Raw genomic sequence first — 20188 nt, forward strand, 5'->3', positions numbered from 1 at the left:
TGGTGCATTCTCTCACCCTCCTGCGCTTCTGGCCTGCACCCCAGTTCTTGTATAAAAAATAAATAAAACTTAAAAAAAATGATCTGTGTGTACATCTGATTATTGTCTTAGTGACATATTAAAAAATAACAGCACTTTAGGACTGTTGATAGCAATTTGAAAGGACTTTCTGGGCTACCTAGCCAACTTACACTTTCAATAGAAAGCTGAGTCAATCTCACCATAGGCTCACCAGCATGAAATGGTAATATTAAATAATGTTTCTTTTATAGTCAAATATGTTTTTCTTATACATTTATAATTTAAAAATAATTCTCTTTCTTTGATGAATTGTCTGTTGAGGTTCTTTGTTCATTTGTTTTTACATAGTTGTTTACTTGCCTTTTACTTTTGGAAGTATGTTTTATGGAAAAATAATTTATATATAGTTTTGGGGTTCAATTTGTGTTTGGTGATTTTTTTTCCTTTGGTTTTATTCTCAAAAAGTCCTCTCCAAGGCCTCCCCAGTGGCGCAGCAGTTGAGCGCTGGGTTGCAAAGCTGCCCCCAGCTTCTGTAGCGCCCATTTGATCCCCGGCTGCTGGGAGAGGGTCCCACATGGCGTGCAGACCTCTACTGCGGCCTGCTGCTCCGCTCAGCAGTGTACTTCAGTCCTTCTGCCTGTTCTGTTCCCCGCTCTGGCTCTGGTGAATTCTCTTACCCTCCTGCACTTCTGACTGTACCCAGTGCTGGTATAAATAAAATAAATAAAGCTTTAAAAAAAAAAAAGTCCTCTCCACTCCAGATCTGCTAAATGATAAGAATATTATTTGATTTTTCCCCCTTTCCAATTTGCTCATTGAATAGTTCCTTCATTCGTTTGGGATGCTTTCTTCACCTCATTTTAATACTTGCGCCCCTCAGAACTGTTAACTTTATTTTAATGTAACATGAGCCTCAACTCACTCATCTGTAAAAAAGACAAAACCTACTTCATAGACTGATTTTGAAAATGAGATAAAATTGTATTTGTAACAAAGCATACAGTAAGTACTCAATAAATGGTAGCTATTATCATTTTTTGATATTAATCCATTACTTTTTCTAATTCTGTTATTATTCCATTGTGATATTATTCTACCTTAGTTATGCAGGTTGGCTTAACTAAATCATTATAAGAATGCCTAACAAGAGGGGCGGAGCAACATGGCGGCGAGGAGACGCTGCGAGTAAGATCTCCCATTAAAAAAAGTGAATAGGGAGGAAAAGCGGCAGGTCCCAGTGAGAACTGGGACACGGAAGATAAACGGACGACTCCAGCAAACTACCCGAAGAAGAAAGTGGCCATAAAAGAGGACTAGAAGGGAGGGAAGCGCAGAACCCTGCTCCCCTCCCCCGCCCGCAGAGGCGGCACTCTCCGACCCGCAGAGAGGAGGAAACAACAAACCAAAACGGCCCACAAGAACAAACGAGGCAGCAAGCGGGACTGTGAGTGGAAAGGAACTATTGCAGCCACCACACCCCGTGAACGGGAGCTGAGGCGAACCCTGCAGGATCCGCAGCAGCGGCGGTGAGCGAACGGCTCCTGGCGCCAATAGAGAAGAACAAAGACCCCGGGAGACGCGCACACAGCCCGGGCTGCCGGTAAGCTTGCACAGAGAGCGGCGCGCTCGGCGCACTTGAAAAGCAAGTGCAGGGCCTCCCCGGTGGCGCAGCGGTTGAGCGCTGGGTTGCAAGGCTGCCCGCGGCCTCTGCGGCGCCGGTTCGATCCCTGGCTGCTCCCCGGCCACCGGAGGAGGGTCCCACATGGCACGCAGACCTCTCCTGCCGCCCGCTGCTCCCCTCAGCAGTGTACTTCAGTCCTTCTGCCTGCTCTGCTCTCCCCTCTGGCTCTGGTGAATTCTCTCACCTTCCTGTGCTTCTGACTGTACCCAGTGCATGTATAAACAAAGCAAACAAACAAACAAACAAACAAACAAATAAAACATGCCTCTATAAAAAAAAAAAAAAAAATCAAAAAGAAAAGCAAGTGCAGACCTGGATCGCGGCTGCCCAGGTCCCCGGGTCCCCGCGCCTGCGACCTAGGCTTGCGGGGAGACGACCTAGGCTTGCGGGGAGACTCACGGAGGTCCTCACTGAGGTGAAAGTCCCTCCCTGAGTGAGCAGGAACCAGGCGCCCAGGCACGGGAGCGGGGTGCAAAAGGCGCCCTTCCCGCGCCACTGAACTGGGCTACAGCCCGCGTCCTGGAACTGAGGGCTTTGAACTGAGACCCGGGGCACGAAAATTCGGGGCGTGGTTTCTCCACGACGGTGGGGCACAAGGCAGACACAGCACCCCAAAGCTGTTGAGGTGTACCCTACCATTCCCGCTCTGTTCTCTGTCCCACGGGGTGGGGGGAGGCGAAAAACAGCCCCCCAAGGACAATAGGAGAGATCTCTGGCGCCACCTAGCGACCAGGAAAAAAAAAAGTCACTAACACCCTATAAAACAGGACATTTCTTAAGACTGCTTGAAAAGGGCAGAAGGTTTCTGGAGGACCCAGTGGCCAGCTGGGAAGTTATTCCACGCCAGGCCCCTTCCGACCAGCAGTCTGAGCCCACAGAGGGAGCAGGCACCCACGTCCGGGGCAGACCGGGTGCGCAGAAGAGTGTGCCTGAAACCGGAGGCGCAGGGACTGCATCCCGCTTCGCCATTTGAGAACAGGGACATTTCTTCAGTAAAAACTGCCTAAAACCAGCAGAAATCTCCCCCAGAAGACAGAGATGGCTCCTGGAAGAGCCAGAGGGGAGCGGAGAAGTTCACCCAAGATGTCAGTCAGTCCGAGCAACACAGTGTCCCAACGCATACGACAAATTAGAAAACAGACAGTAGGGAGTAGAAGAACCACACGCAACCTAAAAACTCCTCAGGAAAGAAGCACGCCACAAAAAGAAAACCACTCCCCAGATTGCAACGACAGCAACTTGGAAGAACTTCTGAGCCTTCCAGAAAGAGAATTTAAAATTGCCATGATTAAAAAAGTGATAGATCAGAAGAAGGAAATTGAGTCCCTAAAGAGGGAAGTAAGAGAAATGCAGGAGATCAAAGAATTAATGGAGGAACTAAAGAACTCTGGGAAAAGCAATGAAAGCAGAATAGATGAAATGGAAGAACGAATAAGTAATCTTGAAGACACAGAAATAAAAAGAACCAAAACAGAAAAGGAAAGAGAAGTACGAAGGAAAAAGAATGAAGAAAGACTTCGAGAACTATCTGACTCCATGAGGAAAGGAAATATAAGAGTTATAGGAATTCCAGAAGGAGAGGAGAGAGATGTAGGAACAGAGAAAATATTCATGGATATAATTGAAGAGAACTTCCCAAATGAGAAGAAGGAGCTGAAAATTGATATACAAGAAGCAAGAAGAACACCAAACTTCCACGACGAAAGGAAAAACACAGCAAGACACATAATAGTAAAGCTCCCAAGAATCCAGGACAAGGAAAAAATAATGAAGCTGACAAGAGGGAAGAAACAGATAACATTCAAAGGAAAGCCAATCAGGCTGACATCAGACTTCTCTGAAGAAACACTACGGGCAAGGAGAGAGTGGAGGGACATAGTCAACAGACTCCAAGAAAACAGATGCCAACCAAGAATACTCTATCCCGCAAAGCTCTCTTTCCTCCATGAAGAAAGAATATGGACCTTCCCAGACAAAGAGAAACTCCGGAATTTCATTGCGACTAAACCCCCACTCCAAAAAATACTACAAGGAATCCTAAAGCCAGAACCTCAGAGGGACGAATAACAACGAAAGAAGACCAAAAAAAAAAAAAAAGTTATTAAAAGAATAAATAAATAAAATCAAAGGAAAGACAAACATAATGGCAAATACAGATGCTAACATATCAATATTAACTCTAAATGTAAATGGACTAAACTCTTCAATAAAAAGACACAGAGTTGCAGCCTGGATTAAGAAACAAAACCCAACCTTTTGCTGTCTCCAGGAAACACATTTAGCTACAAAAGATAAAAATAGGCTCAAAGTCAAAGGATGGAAAACAATCCTACAAGCAAATGGGCCAAAAAAGAAAGCAGGAACAGCTATACTTATATCAGATAAAACAGACTTCAAACTCAAAAAAATAAAAAGAGACCCCAATGGTCACTACATTATGATTAAGGGGACAATACTTCAAGAAGAAATAACACTCATTAACATATACTCACCAAACGAAAGAGCACCAAAATATATCAGACAACTGTTGTCCTCTCTGAAAACAGACATCAGAGAAAACACATATGTAGTGGGAGACTTCAACACACCACTATCAACAATGGATAGATCAACAAGACAAAAAATAAGTAAAGAAACTAAAGCTCTAAATAAGGACCTAGAGCATTTGGGCTTAACAGACATCTATAGAACACTAAACCCAAAAAAAACGGAGTACACATTTTTCTCAAGCGCACACGGATCATTCTCCAGGATCGATCACATACTGGGGCACAAGACAAACATTAACAGATACACCAAGATTGAAATCATACCAACCATCTTTTCTGACCACGAAGGCATCAAACTAGAAATAAATCATAAAAAGAAGGCAAGGAACTATCCTACCTCATGGAGATTAAAAGCCACACTACTGGAAGACCACTGGACTAACGAGGAGATCAAAGAAGAAATTAAAAAATTCTTTGAATTGAATGACAAGGAGGACACCAATATCCTAAATGTATGGGATGCAGCAAAAGCAGTAATAAGAGGAAAATATATAGCAATAGAAGCTCACATCAAAAAACAAGAAAGAACTCAAAGAAACAACCTAATCTCGAAGCTCAAAGATCTAGAAAAAGAACAACAAAAAAACCCCAGAACCAGTAGAAGAAAAGAAATAATAAAAACCAAGCAGAAATAAATGAAATTGAAACTAAAAAAACAATCCAAAAGATCAATGAAACCAAGAGCTGGTTCTTTGAAAAAATAAATAAAATAGACAAACCCCTAGCCAGGCTCACAAAGGAAAAAAGGGAGAAAGCACAAATACACAGAATCATAAATGAAAGAGGAGAAATCACAACGGACACAGCAGAAATCAAAAGAATAATCAGTAACTACTATGAACAGTTATATGGAAACAAGTTCAACAATCTAGAGGAGATGGACAAATTCCTACAACTCTACAATCACCCAAAGCTAGATAAAGAAGAAATAGAACACCTAAACAGACCAATTACAAGCAGCGAAATTGAAATGGTAATTAAAAACCTCCCCAAAAACAAAAGCCCAGGACCTGATGGATTTACAAATGAATTCTACCAAACATTCAGAGACGAATTAGTGCCTATCCTTCACAAACTCTTCCAAAAAATTGAGAAGGAAGGGACAATACCAAACACGTTCTATGAAGCCAATATTACACTAATACCAAAACCGAATAAGGACAACACAAAAAAGGAAAACTATAGGCCAATCTCCCTAATGAACACTGATGCAAAAATCCTCAATAAAATTTTAGCTATCAGAATCCAACAATGTATCCATAAGATAATTCACCACGACCAAGTTGGATTCATTCCAGGGGCACAAGGATGGTTTAACATCCGAAAATCAATCAACGTTATCCAACACATCAACAAAAAGAAATATAAAAACCATATGATAATATCAATAGATGCTGAGAAAGCTTTCGACAAAGTGCAACACCCATTCATGATAAAAGCCCTTGAAATTCTTGGGATACAAGGAACATACCTCAACATCATAAAGGCCATCTATGACAAGCCAACAGCCAGTATCATTCTCAATGGTGAAAAGCTGAAAGCAATTCCATTAAGATCTGGAACAAGACAAGGATGTCCACTCTCACCACTGCTTTTCAATATAATACTGGAAGTCCTAGCCAGAGCAATAAGACAAGAGAAAGACATCCAAGGAATCCAAATAGGAAAAGAAGAAGTCAAACTATCACTATTTGCAGATGATATGATAATATACATAGAGAACCCAAAATCTCCACAGAAAAACTAATTCAACTCATCAATCAATTCAGTAAAGTGGCAGGATACAAAATCAACACGCAAAAGTCAGTAGCCTTCCTATACACAAACAATAAATCTGAAGAAGAAGAAATCAAAAAAACCACCCTTTTATTATCGAAACAAAAAAAATCAAATATTTGGGAATAAATCTAACAAAAGAGGTAAAGGACCTATACAAAGAAAACTATAAAACACTGTTAAAAGAAATAGAAGAAGACACAAAGAAATGGAAAGACATCCCCTGCTCATGGATTGGAAGAATAAACATTATTAAAATGGCCATCCTACCAAAAGCAATATACAGATTCAATGCTATTCCAATCAAAATCTCAATGGCATTCTTCAAAGAAATAGAACAATTATTGATGAAATTCATATGGAATCACCAAAAACCCCGAATAGCCAAAGCTCTACTGAAAAAAAAAGAAGGAAATGGAGGCATCACACTCCCAGACTTCAAACTATACTACAAAGCCATAATCATCAAAACTGCATGGTATTGGAACAAGAACAGACATACAGACCAATGGAATTGAATAGAAAATCCAGAAATAAACCCACAGATTTATGGTCAACTAATCTTTGACAAAGGAGCAAAGACTATGCATTGGAGCAAAGAAAGTTTGTTCAATAAATGGTGCTGGGAAAACTGGGTCGCTACATGCAAAAGAATGAAGCTTGACCACTACCTCACACCATACACAAAAATCAACTCAAAATGGATTAAAGAACTAGACATAAGACCTGAAACCATAAAATACATAGAAGGAAATATAGGCGAAACACTACGGGATTTGCACATCAAAGACATCTTTACAGACACATCACCCAAAGCAGTGATAGTGAAGAGAAAGATAAACAGCTGGGACTACATCAAATTAAAGAGCTTCTGCACAGCAAAAGAGACAATAACAAAAACAAAGAGAAACCCCACCAACTGGGAGAACATTTTTGCACCCAACACTAATGATAAAGGACTGATCACAAAAATCTGCAAAGAGCTGATGAGACTCAGCAACAACAAAGAAAATAATCCAGTCAAAAAATGGGCAGAAGAGCTAAAAAGAAACTTCTCTGAAGAGGAAATGCAAATGGCCAACAGACATATGAAAAAATGTTCAACATCACTTGTAATCAGGGAAATGCAAATCAAAACTACCATGAGATACCATCTCACACCAGTGAGAATGGCACATATTAAAAAAACTAGCAACAACAAATGTTGGCGAGGATGTGGAGAAAAAGGAACTCTTGTGCACTGTTGGTGGGAGTGCAAACTGGTCCAACCACTATGGAGAGCTGTGTGGAGATTTCTGGACCTACTAAACATAGAGCTTCCATATGATCCAGCAATTCCACTCCTAGGTATTTATCCAAAGGACACAGAAACATCAATTCCAAAGAGCACCTGCACTCCTATGTTTATAGCAGCACTGTTTACAATAGCTAAGCTTTGGAAACAACCCAAATGCCCAAAAATAGATGACTGGATCAAGAAGATGTGGTACATATATACCATGGAATATTACTCAGCATTCAAAAAAGATAAACACATGCAATTTGCAGCAACATGGATGGCACTGGAAGGGATCATGCTCAGCGAAATAAGCCAAAAAGAAAAAGAAAAATACCGGATGGTCTCACTCATAGCAGGAATCTAGAAAACTTAAATAAGGGACCAGGAAAATGAATATAAGAAAGTGAAAATCAAAATCAACAAAAAAACTATGAACCAGAGACACTTTTTGGGGGGTGGGGGGCGTTAGGGGAAGGATTGGGGTCAGAATGGGGCGTTTGCAATTGTATGGGGGAATATAAAAATAAAATTTAATATTTAAAAAAAAAAAAAAAAAAAAAGCATGCAAAAAAAAAAAAAAAAAAAAAAAAAGAATGCCTAACAATGTAGCAGAGCTAGTTCCATGCTCTTGAAGGTTTCCTTTTATTATCATAATTCATTTTGTGATCAAGAAATCTATTCAGGGATAAATTCTTCAACAATTAACTTTACTAGGTCCTACCTATTAGAATCACAACAAAACTTCATTATTTTAGTTATTAGTGCTAATAGCTATGTTTGAATTCAGAGTTAGATTTCTTGAAATTGGATGACGAGTTGCTAATAATACTGTTTTCGTACTTTTCTGTTGCTGTGGGAGAACAGAATAAATAGCAAAGTCAGGGAACAGGAGATGGAGTGACAAATATGGGTTTGTTCTAAGCCTGTAAACAAGATCTAAGAAGAAACTTTATTTCTGAAGTTTCTAGATAAAAATTCCTATCTATCCCAAGTATCATAGAATGAATTTTAGTTTTGATAAATCAGGCTCATTCAGTTCAAGAAGAGGATGATATTCTGGTCTAACACCCTCAAGGTGATACTATTATACTGATGAGAAGATTACAACTATGTAGAAAACAAACAAGAGTCTTATGCATGAATTAAAACAACAAGATAAATAACAAACTGAAAATAGCCAGTGTTGGGGAGACTGAAGAAAAAAGAACATTTTTGTCTTTCTGGAGGACAATTTGGTAATACATAGCAAAATTTTAAATAAGAACATTTTACTCAGTAAATCTACTTCTGTGACTTTTTTCCTTAAGGATATAAGCATATAAAAGTATAAAGATATATGTACAAGATTATTTATTATAATGTTGTTTACTTTAGCAAACAACATTTCCAAAAGCAAAGTGTTGAGAACAAAAATTCTGAGTGCCCATCAGTTGAAACTGGTTTCAGAAATCAGGGTACATTTGAAAGAATACTCTGAAAATAATGTCTCTCTCTAAATTTAATTACATGGAAAGATTGCCATATTGTTGAATTTAAAACATTCTAACACAGAAATATATAGTGCTTAGAAGTGAAAATTGAGAGAAAGCGAGCGTGCACATGAGTGATCTAAGGATATTTCCTGAAATGTTAATAGCAGATATGCCTGACATGTAAAATTTCAGGTAATTTATATTTTCTCCTTTACACTTTTCTGTATTGCCTTAATTTTTACAATAATATTTTGTTTTCACTTGGGAAAACGAAACACAACAATAACATTATGTGAAGAATAAGGCTGATGAAAATATCCACATGTTAACTGTAGTTGTCTTTAGTCTTTAAAAGTAGAGGCCAATGTTCTTTTCTACATTGCTCCATTTTCCAAATTGTCTTTTACTGAGCATAATTACTTTTAAAATGAGGAAATAATCATAAGCAGTGATGATTGGGAAGGACTAGATCTAGGGACTGGCCATGGAGAGGAATCTTTCTCATGGATCCTGCAACAAACTTGCTTTGATCTTATAAAAAAGTTTTTATAAGGAAGCCCACAGGAAGCCCACAACCTTTCTACCTGGTTCCTGGGAAAGACTCCTCTGTGGTTCAATGGCCAAGTGATGACTTAGCTGGTCACTCACAATGGCGGTACTTTCCCTTTTGCCTTAGATCTCAAGGGAAGGGTCCTACCCACTGACACTTCCATATCAGCTGGCATGTGATGGCTTCTCTAGTTTCAGCATTCATCCTTGGGTTGTATGTTCTGGACTAATTTTTTTTTAGGATTTATTTTATTTATGCATACAAGAACAGAGGTGCGGAGGGTGAGAGGATTCACCAAAAACAGAGTGGGGAGCAGAACAAGCAGATTGACTGAAATACACTGCTGAAGGGAGCAGCAGGCGAGACAGGAGAGGTCTGCCGCACCATGTGGGTAATTCCCTGGCTGGGAATCAAACTCATGCTGCAGTGGCTGCTGATAGTTTCATAGTGCTGAGATTTAACCCCGTGTGCCACCAAGGAGGCCCACTAATTTTTTTAAATTAAAAATTAATGTATTTTCAGTGGTTAAGTTTTGAAAGCTAAAATATAAAGAAGCAGGGAAAATTATACTTCCATCATTGAAATAAATGTTAATCCTTTGACATCTTTTTAATCTTAATTTCTTAATATACATTTCCTAATTTCTTAATAATACAATTTTGAATTCCTTAATATACTATTGCATATCTTTTTTTTTGATTATCATTTCTAGTGTTTTCCTATATCATTGAAAACTCTTAAATATATGTTTAATGGCCCAAGCCCAATTTTTTAGATGTATCATTTATTCCTGTATGATTTCAAATTGAAAAACTTTTTTATAAGATCAAAGCAAGTTTGTTGCAGGATCCATGAGAAAGATTCCTCTCCATGGCCAGTCCCTAGATCTAGTCCTTCCCAATAATCGCAGCTCTTCCCAATCAAGCACCCCTTCTGACCACCCTACTCCAGCACTCTCTTGTCCTCACAAGTATTAAAAAATCCACTGACTTACATTTTTGCTCTTAATAATCTGCCTTATGCCCTCATTTTCTTCCTTAACTAGACAAAATTCTGCCGTCAATTATTTCAGTCACTCTCTTGCACACAACTCACCCACTCAATCTACTTGTACTAGTTGAATCTCAACTTCAGTTAAACCCAACTCTGCCATCTCTGCACCTCCACCTGCAGCCAGATGTTCAAGTCCTACTTTTTAATGCTGTCTCTGCAGACATCCTTGATGCATTTATTCCCCTTTTTACTTTTCCTATGACTGCCCTGTGTGGTGTTCATATAGCTGCTACTTAGGAGTCTGCCCATCCATCCTCCACTAGCACAACTCATTGGCCAATCCTGTACTCCCTTGAGGCAGCTTCTCTTAGATTCTTTTCTCAACTATCTGACCTCTCTCTTGACTTTCTTTTGTTCTCTCTCCATTCCCACCCACTCCCCTCTTTCCCCAGCTCCCCAAAGAAACAGAAGGAATAGTATGATGAAAATGAACTAGCACAGTGGGTGTAGCATCTAGAGGCTCAGATTCCTGTCCTGCTGTGTGACCTTGGGTCAGTCGCTTCACTTCTCTGGTTCTTAGTTTCTTCCCTATACAACATTTGGTTAAATAAACATGGAGATAATTTAACCCAGCTCTTAAAACAAACATGGTTCTGAAAACTTAAGAAAGGAAAACTTTAACAGTCCCACTACCCTACTTTCCTCACCATACCATCCTACTTCCATCACCAAGCTAAGATAATGTCGACCATCTGGAGAATATTGTTATTTTTGTGCTGAAACTGTCCTTGGCCCATCCATGAGTCCCACTGGGTAGCCATAATGGAAATCCAAACACTCACCGTGAATTTCTCATAGAGCTCATAAGTCAGGAGGGGGTTGGGCAGCTCCCTAAAGTATAACTTGCAGAGTGAGCCCACACAGTGGATGTCCTGGAGGTACACTTCTCTTGTCAGATCTGGACATTGATCTGAGCCAAACTCTTGCCTGAAACAACACAGACAGAGACATAACAATCCCAGGGAGCATGTGTTCCATGTCAGCAGCTGCTTGGCTGCTTAGGGATAAAAAGACCCTAAACTGCTGATCTGACTATATTTTTGACTTTTATTCGAAAAGACCTACTGCAGGCCCAGAGAAGCTATGAGAAAACTTCCACTCCAGGTCTGGATCTTCCCTATAAAAGCTGCTGGGATTAGAAAGACATAATGCCCATTTACAAATAGATTTCTCATGGCATTATGTCCACAGTCTCCATTATGAACAGTGGGGAAATATGAAAGCAATTTGGGAAAACAGCCTGTTGAGAATTCAGTTTTTCCAAAATATTGTTCTAAATGAGCTGCTCTTTCTTGGAGGAAAGACCAAAACCAGGGTGAGTCAGATTGTTATCATTCATCTCCATATATTCTTGTCAACAAACTTGTTTTATCTGGAGGACCAAATTCACGGTTTGAGAACTTTAACCACATATCTCTTTGATGCTGAATGGAACCTTTTAGGCTGCCTAGTAGTGATTCCAACAGGATAGATGAGTTATAACTATCTTCTTACACAATCTGTAGAGGGTTGTCTGGGAACACCATCTGATTTCAAGTCTCATATCTAATTTAAAAATATTTCTTAACAAGGTTACATGAATATATAACCTCAGTAATGTGTACTTACAAGTATAAAAATCTGTTTTTTTAAATGCTGTATTTGCATTTTAATATAGAAGAGAAGTTAGACTCCTTCAAGGTATTTACTTGGTCAGCAAAAGCAGTGACAAAGTCCATGGGAATCTCAGAACCAGTATTTTAAAACAGCTGGCTGCCCACTCACTTAGAATCTGGTTCTGCCTCTTTAAATAAAGGGCAAGGAAGTCCCCCATGCTTCCAGAGCCTGAAAGAAACTGAATGGGGCTTTGAAAAGAAAACCATGCCATGGTCACATAAATTCATTGGTGTGTGTTTTTTTAAGAGGGCAAAGCAAGAACAATCTATAGCTTACTCATTTATTTAGCTAAAATTTTCTCTTGTCAAGGCTATGATTGATCCTGAAATGAAAAAGAGTTAGCCATAACCCAAGTGTCATTCCACCGTACCAGCTACTGTGCAGTATATTTCAGAGCTAAGTGCTAGCCATTAAAAAGCATTTGCTGGGAAACTCTTAAAAAATGACATACTAGTAAATTAGTGAAATTATGTTAACACATAAATCCATTAAAGTCCATGGCTGCAAAAAAAAGTTATTTTTAACAGGCATCACTTCTCCAGGAGTAAAAAGAATGTTTTATTACTTTGGTATAAGTTTGTTGAGACTTGGAAGGGAGGGGCAGAAAATCAAATAGGAGTAAAAAGACAAAAAATGAATTACTATATTATTTATTAAATTTTATATATTTTATATTAAGGCTGTTTTTTATTGTTTTCAAATTGTACACTTATACCTAAAGAATACACAATAAATATATTAAAATGACACAAAAGTTATTTTTGGTGTTAAAGAACAATATGCAAAATATATAAACCTATTGTTTTAGTCATTAAAAAGTATATGTATTACTAATGCTTAGCTCTGAAATATACCAATGTATGTATATGCATTTATATATATACTCTTGATATACTCTATATACATACTATACATATATATACCCTGTATTTATATATACTATACTCCATATATATGTGTATATTTATTTGTTTTATTATTTTATATATAACATATAAAACATATCTGTGTTTTCTGTGAAGGTTATTGTCCTCATAATTAAATGTGATAGAAATTTCTTCCAAACGTTTAAGATAAATCCATGGGATTAGAAATAGGTTCATCTATCGATACTTTTTAAAATACCAGCATCAATTAGGCAAATGCATGGTCATGTAGACTTCTGATTTCCCACCCAGATGAAATATCAAATGTTGAGTGTGCCAACAAAAAAACTCTCATCCAAATCCAAGTTCTGAACTCTATGTAACAGGGATCTCACTGAGCTCTGGCTAGGTGAGTAAATAATAATAAAGCATGTTTTCCTAACTTGTAATTTAAATCATTTGAGTTAAATCAGATCCACCTAAGAAGGAGAAATCTGGTGCAAGACTAAGAAGCAGATTAATAAAAGCCCTCAGGAGCTTTTGTTGGAAAGAATTACATCAGACTAGAGAACTTCCTGATTAGATTAAGGACAGTTAGGCATCTGAAAACATCAGCACTTGATTTTAAACCCTGCCATCTTTCCCTACTCCCTTTAGGTTTTTAATACTCCCGATACCTGTGGCCAGAGGAAAGATGGGAGAATTCTTGTGGGGATGATTCTTTTCGCTTACCTTAGCCGTTGTATGTTTGAGGTGACTCCTGACAGCCGATAAATTCCATCCACAATGCCGTGAGTCTCTATAAATTCTGCACAGCTCTTCAGTACATATGGAACTATGTAAAGGAAAAGAAAAAGAAGTATTAGTATAAATCTGACTGCCCATTAAAGAAACTCTTTTTAAAAAAATCCAGGTAACTTCAAGAAGTGAGTATGGAACCATGTGAGTTACAAGTGGAAATAATTACTTGTAAGTAGTAGATAATGTTCTTTTGTAGGGTTTTGTTAAAGTTCAGAAAACTCATGTGTCTTGAGTTGTTTTTTTAAGAATGTGAAAAATATGAAAAAACTTAGATTTTGAAACCAGCAATGACCTTGAAAATCCCACAACTCAACCACCTCATTTCACTGGTTCTTCAAGTGTGGTCTCCTGACCAGCATCTCCTGGGAACTTGATGGGAATGCAAATTCCCAGGCTGGTCTCCAGACCCACTGAATCAGAAATTCTGGAGGTGGGGCCCAGCAGTCTGTTTGCAAAAGCCTTCTAGGTGACTGTTACCCACTAAAATTAGAGACCCACTGTCTATTTTATACATTAAGACCCAGGGCACAGGTAAATTTGTGTACCTTACTCAGGATTACTTGTTGCTTATGAAAAGTTATTAACACATGAGACAAGTCTTAATATATAGATAGGTAGAAGAAAAACAAAACACAAAGTCAAATCTACATTGTGAATTTAGCTATGTTAACAAAAAATTACAAAGGAAAATGACTAGAAGAAAATCTGCCAGAATGTTAAAGGTGATTTAAAGTTTAAAGTGCTAAAGAAGTGTTTTCTTTTTTTTAAGGTGAGAACCAACCCTCCCACCATCACCAAATGGGTCAGGCATTGATTGAAAGGATCACAAGTAAAAGACCGACATGGCCTCTCAAATTCCTGCCGTGAAGAGTCATGGAAGAGTCTGGCTACACTTTTCTTTCCAGGGCTGAGCCAGAACTGCTCAAACAGCTCAGTGACTAAGAAAAGGCAGCCACTGGTTTTCTGGATGGTAAGGAGAGAGCAGCAAGTCACTTGTCACTTTGGTCCCAGGACAGATCCACCAGAGGTCCTTGGGAGAGCGCTATGAGCAGTGACTTGCATGGAACTACTCAAGTCTCTAATGTTAAAGTCAGGCAGAGAAGTGATGTGGGAACTCCATGAATTAGTTCTTGGGTTAGCAGTGTGCTCATTCCCCCAAAACATACCCAATCCATGAATGACCCAGTAGACTAATGTCAACCCACTAATGTCAACCCATGATCATGTCAATGCACATGATCATGCCTACACCCAGTTCCAAGTTGGACTAGACTTTCCATGGTGACACTGGGTGTTCAGATTCTATGTTCTTCCTGGATTCTGTATGACAATACTGTCTAAACCTCCCACCCCCATTTCCTTCAGCTACTAACTACACATACATGGTCACTAAAATTCCTCATACTTAAATATTCCACTTGTCTGTCAAAGGTCTTCCACCCCCAGAGTATTCCCTTCTAAGACACATCCATGTTTTTTGCTCCTATCCTCTAGAATTGAGGAGAAGCTTAGCTGAGAAGAGGGCAGAGGGTGGACTTGGGATCGGAAATCTTGAGGACAGAACAGAGGTAGATCCACTTACTATATGAATAGAGTTTGGGAGTGAGTGTGATGGTAAGGGACTCTGAGTGTGAGCAGGGATCCTGAGTTTCTGCCTGGCTTCAACTAGAAGAGCTCTACTCTGCTCTGTTTTATGAAATAAGGTTCTTGGTGAGATGCTTGTCTCCCACTCCTATGAGACACTCTTTGTAGATGGTCTCATGCCTATAAACAAACAAAAAATAATTTTGCCTTATTTGTGTTTGTTTGTTTGTTTAATCCCTGTTTGCACAAGAATAGTTGACTCTTTCCCCATCTCACCCAAGCTATTGGTGGTTTATGGTTAACACAGAGTTGGACACCAAACTGCTTTGGTAAGTTTGGGAAAAATATGTAATATTTGTTTCTCGGTTTCCACATCTGTAAAACGTGGAGTCACTTGTCACTTTGATCCCTGGACAGATCCACATCCACCTGAGGTCCATAGGGGAGTGCTATGAGCAGTGATTTGCATGGAACTACTCAAGTCTCAAATGCTAATGTCTTCAGGCATAGAGGTTGTGTGGGAACTCGATGAACTAAGTCTAGCTATGAGGGCAACAGCTAGAATCAAAGTAATCACTATAAACATTTAGCACAGACCATAACATATAAGAAGCAATCCACAATGACAGTCATTATTTCTATTTGTCGTTTATCTATGTAAATTTATAATTTAGTGAGATGCAATCTTGGTGAAAATGGAGCTTGCCTCCTCCCATCCAATGAGCTCTTGGAGCAGAGATGACCAACCTCTTACCAGTCAGCATTCATCTCTACTTTGCATCCTTTTCTGTTTAAATGTTTCTACTTAAATGTGATTTGACTCAATGAGGTCTCTTCTATGTACTGAGTTGTGTCTTCATGACACAAAGGTAGTAGGATCCAACTGTGTATGGATTTTAAGGCCCAGAGCTGTTTGTCCTTGGGGTATTCCAAACTCTGAGTTTTTTCTAAGGTGTATGGCTGTTGTGGCCTGCAGGGCAAAGCAGACGTAAGAGTTCTGAGCATTCATAAGGAGGACACAAAGACAAAAGCCTCCATCCTAAAGTGCCTTTATAAAGAACCCCACAATAGGGGCAGTACAGGGTCATCAAACTGTCTTCTCTTGTTCTCAGACAGGGACCTCCCAATACCATAGCTTTCTGCTATGGCTCCTCAGGCTCTGTTTGTATTAAAGGTGGGGAAAACACATTCCCCGGATGGTACCCCATCATAAATTTACTCTGGCTTTGGTACAGAGGCCCTAGAACCTCTTGTCCACAGCTCTGTTTAAACAGGAGACAACATTAAAATAACCCAAGGGAAGAACATGGTCTTAATCCCTGAGGAGTGTTAGCTTTTTTGGATTCTTGTCTAGGGCCAAGTTGGAAGGTGCGGAAATTCTCCTTTATACTCAATAAATGGGAAAGGAGCCTCTTAGTCTCTGTAATTGTCCAGCTCCAGAAGCCATAGCAGTGGTTCTCTGACTGTGGTTTCCAGATCAAGTCTGGAAGCAGCCACATGCCTCCAGATAATTCTGAGGTGGCTAAAGATGAAGACCGTTGGGCTAGGACAGAGCTTCTCATACTTTCATGTGTGTACAAATCACTGGCATCTTGTTAATATGCAGATTTCAGTTTAAGAAAATAGGAAGAATGTCAGTAAACTTGGATTTGTAACAAATTCCCAGGTGATGAGGATTTTGCACATCTGCAGCCCACACATAGTGGTGCTGGTAGATAATATGGTAGACGCTACTAAGTTTACGCTCAATGTCTCAGAATTCTTTAGACTATTGTATCTGGGGTCCAACCAAACTGGGGACACCCTAAGATGTGGACAGTATAGAAGCTTGATACAAAATAGCTGATTAGTTACAGATGGAAAGAAAGCTTTCATTGTCAAGTTAGGCATGGGAAAGAGAAGTTGGAGGTTGGAGTCACAGAGCTAGTTCTGTGGGATTTATCCTGGACCCAAAGAACTCTCCCCTCCTACAGAGGTACATACAGTTGCTGATTATGATATAATTTCATGACATCTTTTAATTGTTTAACTGATGGTTCTCTAAGTCCCCCCCCCCTTTTTTTAACCTTATATCAGTGACCTTAAACATCAAATTTAGCCTGAGCACAAAATAAATCATTTTCTGGTTTTGTTTATATTTTTTTAACTTAAAAAAATTGAGATGCAATTCAAATAAAATTCATGCTTTTTAAGTGCACACTTAAGTAGCTTTTAGTATATTTACAGAATTAAGTAGGCCATCATATTTTAGAATATTTTCATTACCACAATTCCAGAATAGTTTCATATGTACAAGGTTATAAAATTGTAACGATTTTTATAACCATGCACAAGATTGCTCAACAATAAGAAGTTGCTTATTTAAATAATGAAACATTCACATAGTGGAATACTATATAGTCATTAAATATAATACATAAACTTCAATGAACTGATATGGAGTGCTTTCCAATATATATTGTTAAGCAAACATAACAAACTTCAGCCCAACATTATGGTATGCTAGCATGTGCTTTTAAAAAAGAAAGAAAAAAATAGATATGCAGTTTGTATGTGCACTAAATATCTATAGAAGTACACAAAGTGTTAATGTTAGCTACAGGAAATAGTAGGGAAGGGACTAGGGTCAAGGCTAAGAGTGTGAGAGAGAGTTCTCACTGTATATGCTTTTGTACTTTTAAATTCTGAACTATAAGACTGTATTACTTTTTCCAAAATATTTTCATAAAAAATTTAACTCAACAAATATTTATTGCAAATTTGCCCCTATCCAGCACTAGGTACCAGGTATTGCCTATTTCTATCTCATGTTCATCACTAAATTGTGAGCTCCTTATGGACAACGAGGACAGTACTATGTCTCAGTCATCTAGAATAGCCTTGAAGAAAAACACTTGAGGTGTTTTTGCTGAACAGGATATTAGTCATTTTTCACCAGGTGAATTTTCCATGCGCCATTGATACTGGATCCCTCAAGGAAGAAATCACTTATGTGTCAGTTAGTGCACTAGGTGCTATTTTTTAACATCTCTATTTTACAGTCATACCAAACTCATATAACAGATAAAATTATCTCCATTTTGAAAACTGATACTCAGAAATATTTCACTAAGTTGCCCAATGTCACACTGCTAGTGAATGTAGGAGTTGACTCCAAACCCAGATTTGTTTGACTCCAAACCTGTGCTTTTCTCACGATAACCACACATGAGGATGAATAGAAAACATCCCATGTCTACCTGCCTCGCACCCTCCCTATCAGGAGAGTGGGTCCTATGAGTTGGTGGCCAATTCTGGAGGCGCTATTTGAGAGAACCCCTCGGTCCCTTGCCCTTGAGAACTCTTAGGTCCCTTGCCTGTGACTCCCCCAATGCCTGCAATTCTACCACTGTAGTCCCTACGCTAAGGTGGTAATAGCTTTTAAGAATTCAATACCTGTGGTTGATATCTAATTTTAAATTCTTTTTGAAAAAGTTACAAAAGCAATGTATATTGATTAATAATAATGAAAAAGATACACAAGTATAAAGAGTATGGAGGATTGTCTCCCTGTTATACCACCTTTCCTTAAATGACAAAAAGATGACACACACTGAAATATAATAATAGTCATTATTGGGCCTCCCGGTGGCGCAGCGGTTGAGCGCTGGGTTGCGAAGCTGCCTGCAGCCTCCGCAGTGCCGGTTCTATCCCCGGCTGCTCCCCGGCCACCGGAGGAGGTTCCCACATGGCGCGCAGACCTCTCCTGCAGCCCGCTGCTCCCCTCAGCAGTGTACTTCGGTCTTTCTGCCTGCTCTGCTCCCCACTCTGGCTCTGGTGAATTCTCTCACCCTCCCGCACCTCTGATTGTACCCAGTGCTTGTATAAATAAATAAATAAACCAAAAAAAAAACCACTTTAAAATAAAAAATAATAATCATTATTATACAATGGTTGAAATGATTTTTGCTCTTCTACTTTTTTCCTGAATTTTCTCTAATAGGGTTATAGCGAAAAAAGATTTTTTTTCTTTAAAGAAAGGGTTTTTTGAAAAACAAGTTTACTAAAGAAGCCAGGGGGGTTTCTAAAGTCAGTGAGACAATTTCTAGATGTTTGTTCAAGTCCTTTCTAATGACTCTGTTGAAGTCTTTTTACCCCTTGTTAAATAGAGGTCTTTACCTAACCTGCTGGTGTGATGTAAGCAAGACCTAGCTCTGCTCCACAGCTGCGCAGGGCTTCTGATGGCAGATACCATGCTGGAGTCCCCTCTCCTCCTCACTTCCGGGGTCTCAGAGGCACCAGGGAGTCAGAGGCCAAATCAAGTTAGCTCTTGCCTCTAGAAGTATCAAATCCTCCCTCTGGTCGTTATCCTGCCTTATCCCATCTAGGCACTTAAAGCTCCACTCTCATCACACCCACTCTTCCGGATGACCAAGATTCTCCTCCTACCAAAGCAGATATGTTGAGGACAACCCACTAGGCTCCAATCCTTGAACTCTATACCATCAGCCTTTATTTGTACTTGATACACCCCTCATAACCACCTTATGAGGGAGCTATTAATCCCTGCTTTAACAAAAGGAAACTGAAGCTCAGAGGTCTTAAGTAACTTAGCTAGTATGGAAATACCAAGCAAAATATGTGAAGGGCCTTAAAGAGGCAAAGAAATGTGATAGAAGTTCTTCTAAAAAGATTGCACCTGGTGGATGAAGTCAGGCAGGACTTTTGGCTGCTAAGCAAGAACAGGAAATAGGGTGCAATTATAGAGAGCCGAATGAGGGGGACTATGTTAGAGAAAGCTGAGACAGTGAGATAAGTGGATAAAGAAGAACAAATCGAGGCTGGGCAATAAGAACTCTGACACTGGTTCACAAGGTGATTTGAGATGTTATGATGTGATACGATATAAATGATACTGTGT

General features: G+C 39.2%; 1 protein-coding gene across 1 annotated transcript in view; it reads right to left on the reverse strand.

Moving 5' to 3' along the window:
* Positions 1-20188, reverse strand: part of ARHGAP31 (Rho GTPase activating protein 31) — a 108428-nt gene that overhangs the window by 32481 nt on the left and 55759 nt on the right. The window contains exons 2-3 of the mRNA XM_037525501.2: positions 13636-13738; positions 11164-11308 (exon numbers count right to left, since the gene is read on the reverse strand). Coding sequence (XP_037381398.1) covers positions 11164-11308; positions 13636-13738 — 248 coding nt within the window. The remainder of the gene's footprint in view (positions 1-11163; positions 11309-13635; positions 13739-20188) is intronic.

This window comes from Talpa occidentalis, unplaced genomic scaffold (genome assembly GCF_014898055.3).
Source record: "Talpa occidentalis isolate TD23 unplaced genomic scaffold, MPIMG_talOcc4v2.1 talOcc4.4, whole genome shotgun sequence".
Classification (NCBI taxonomy): domain Eukaryota; kingdom Metazoa; phylum Chordata; class Mammalia; order Eulipotyphla; family Talpidae; genus Talpa; species Talpa occidentalis.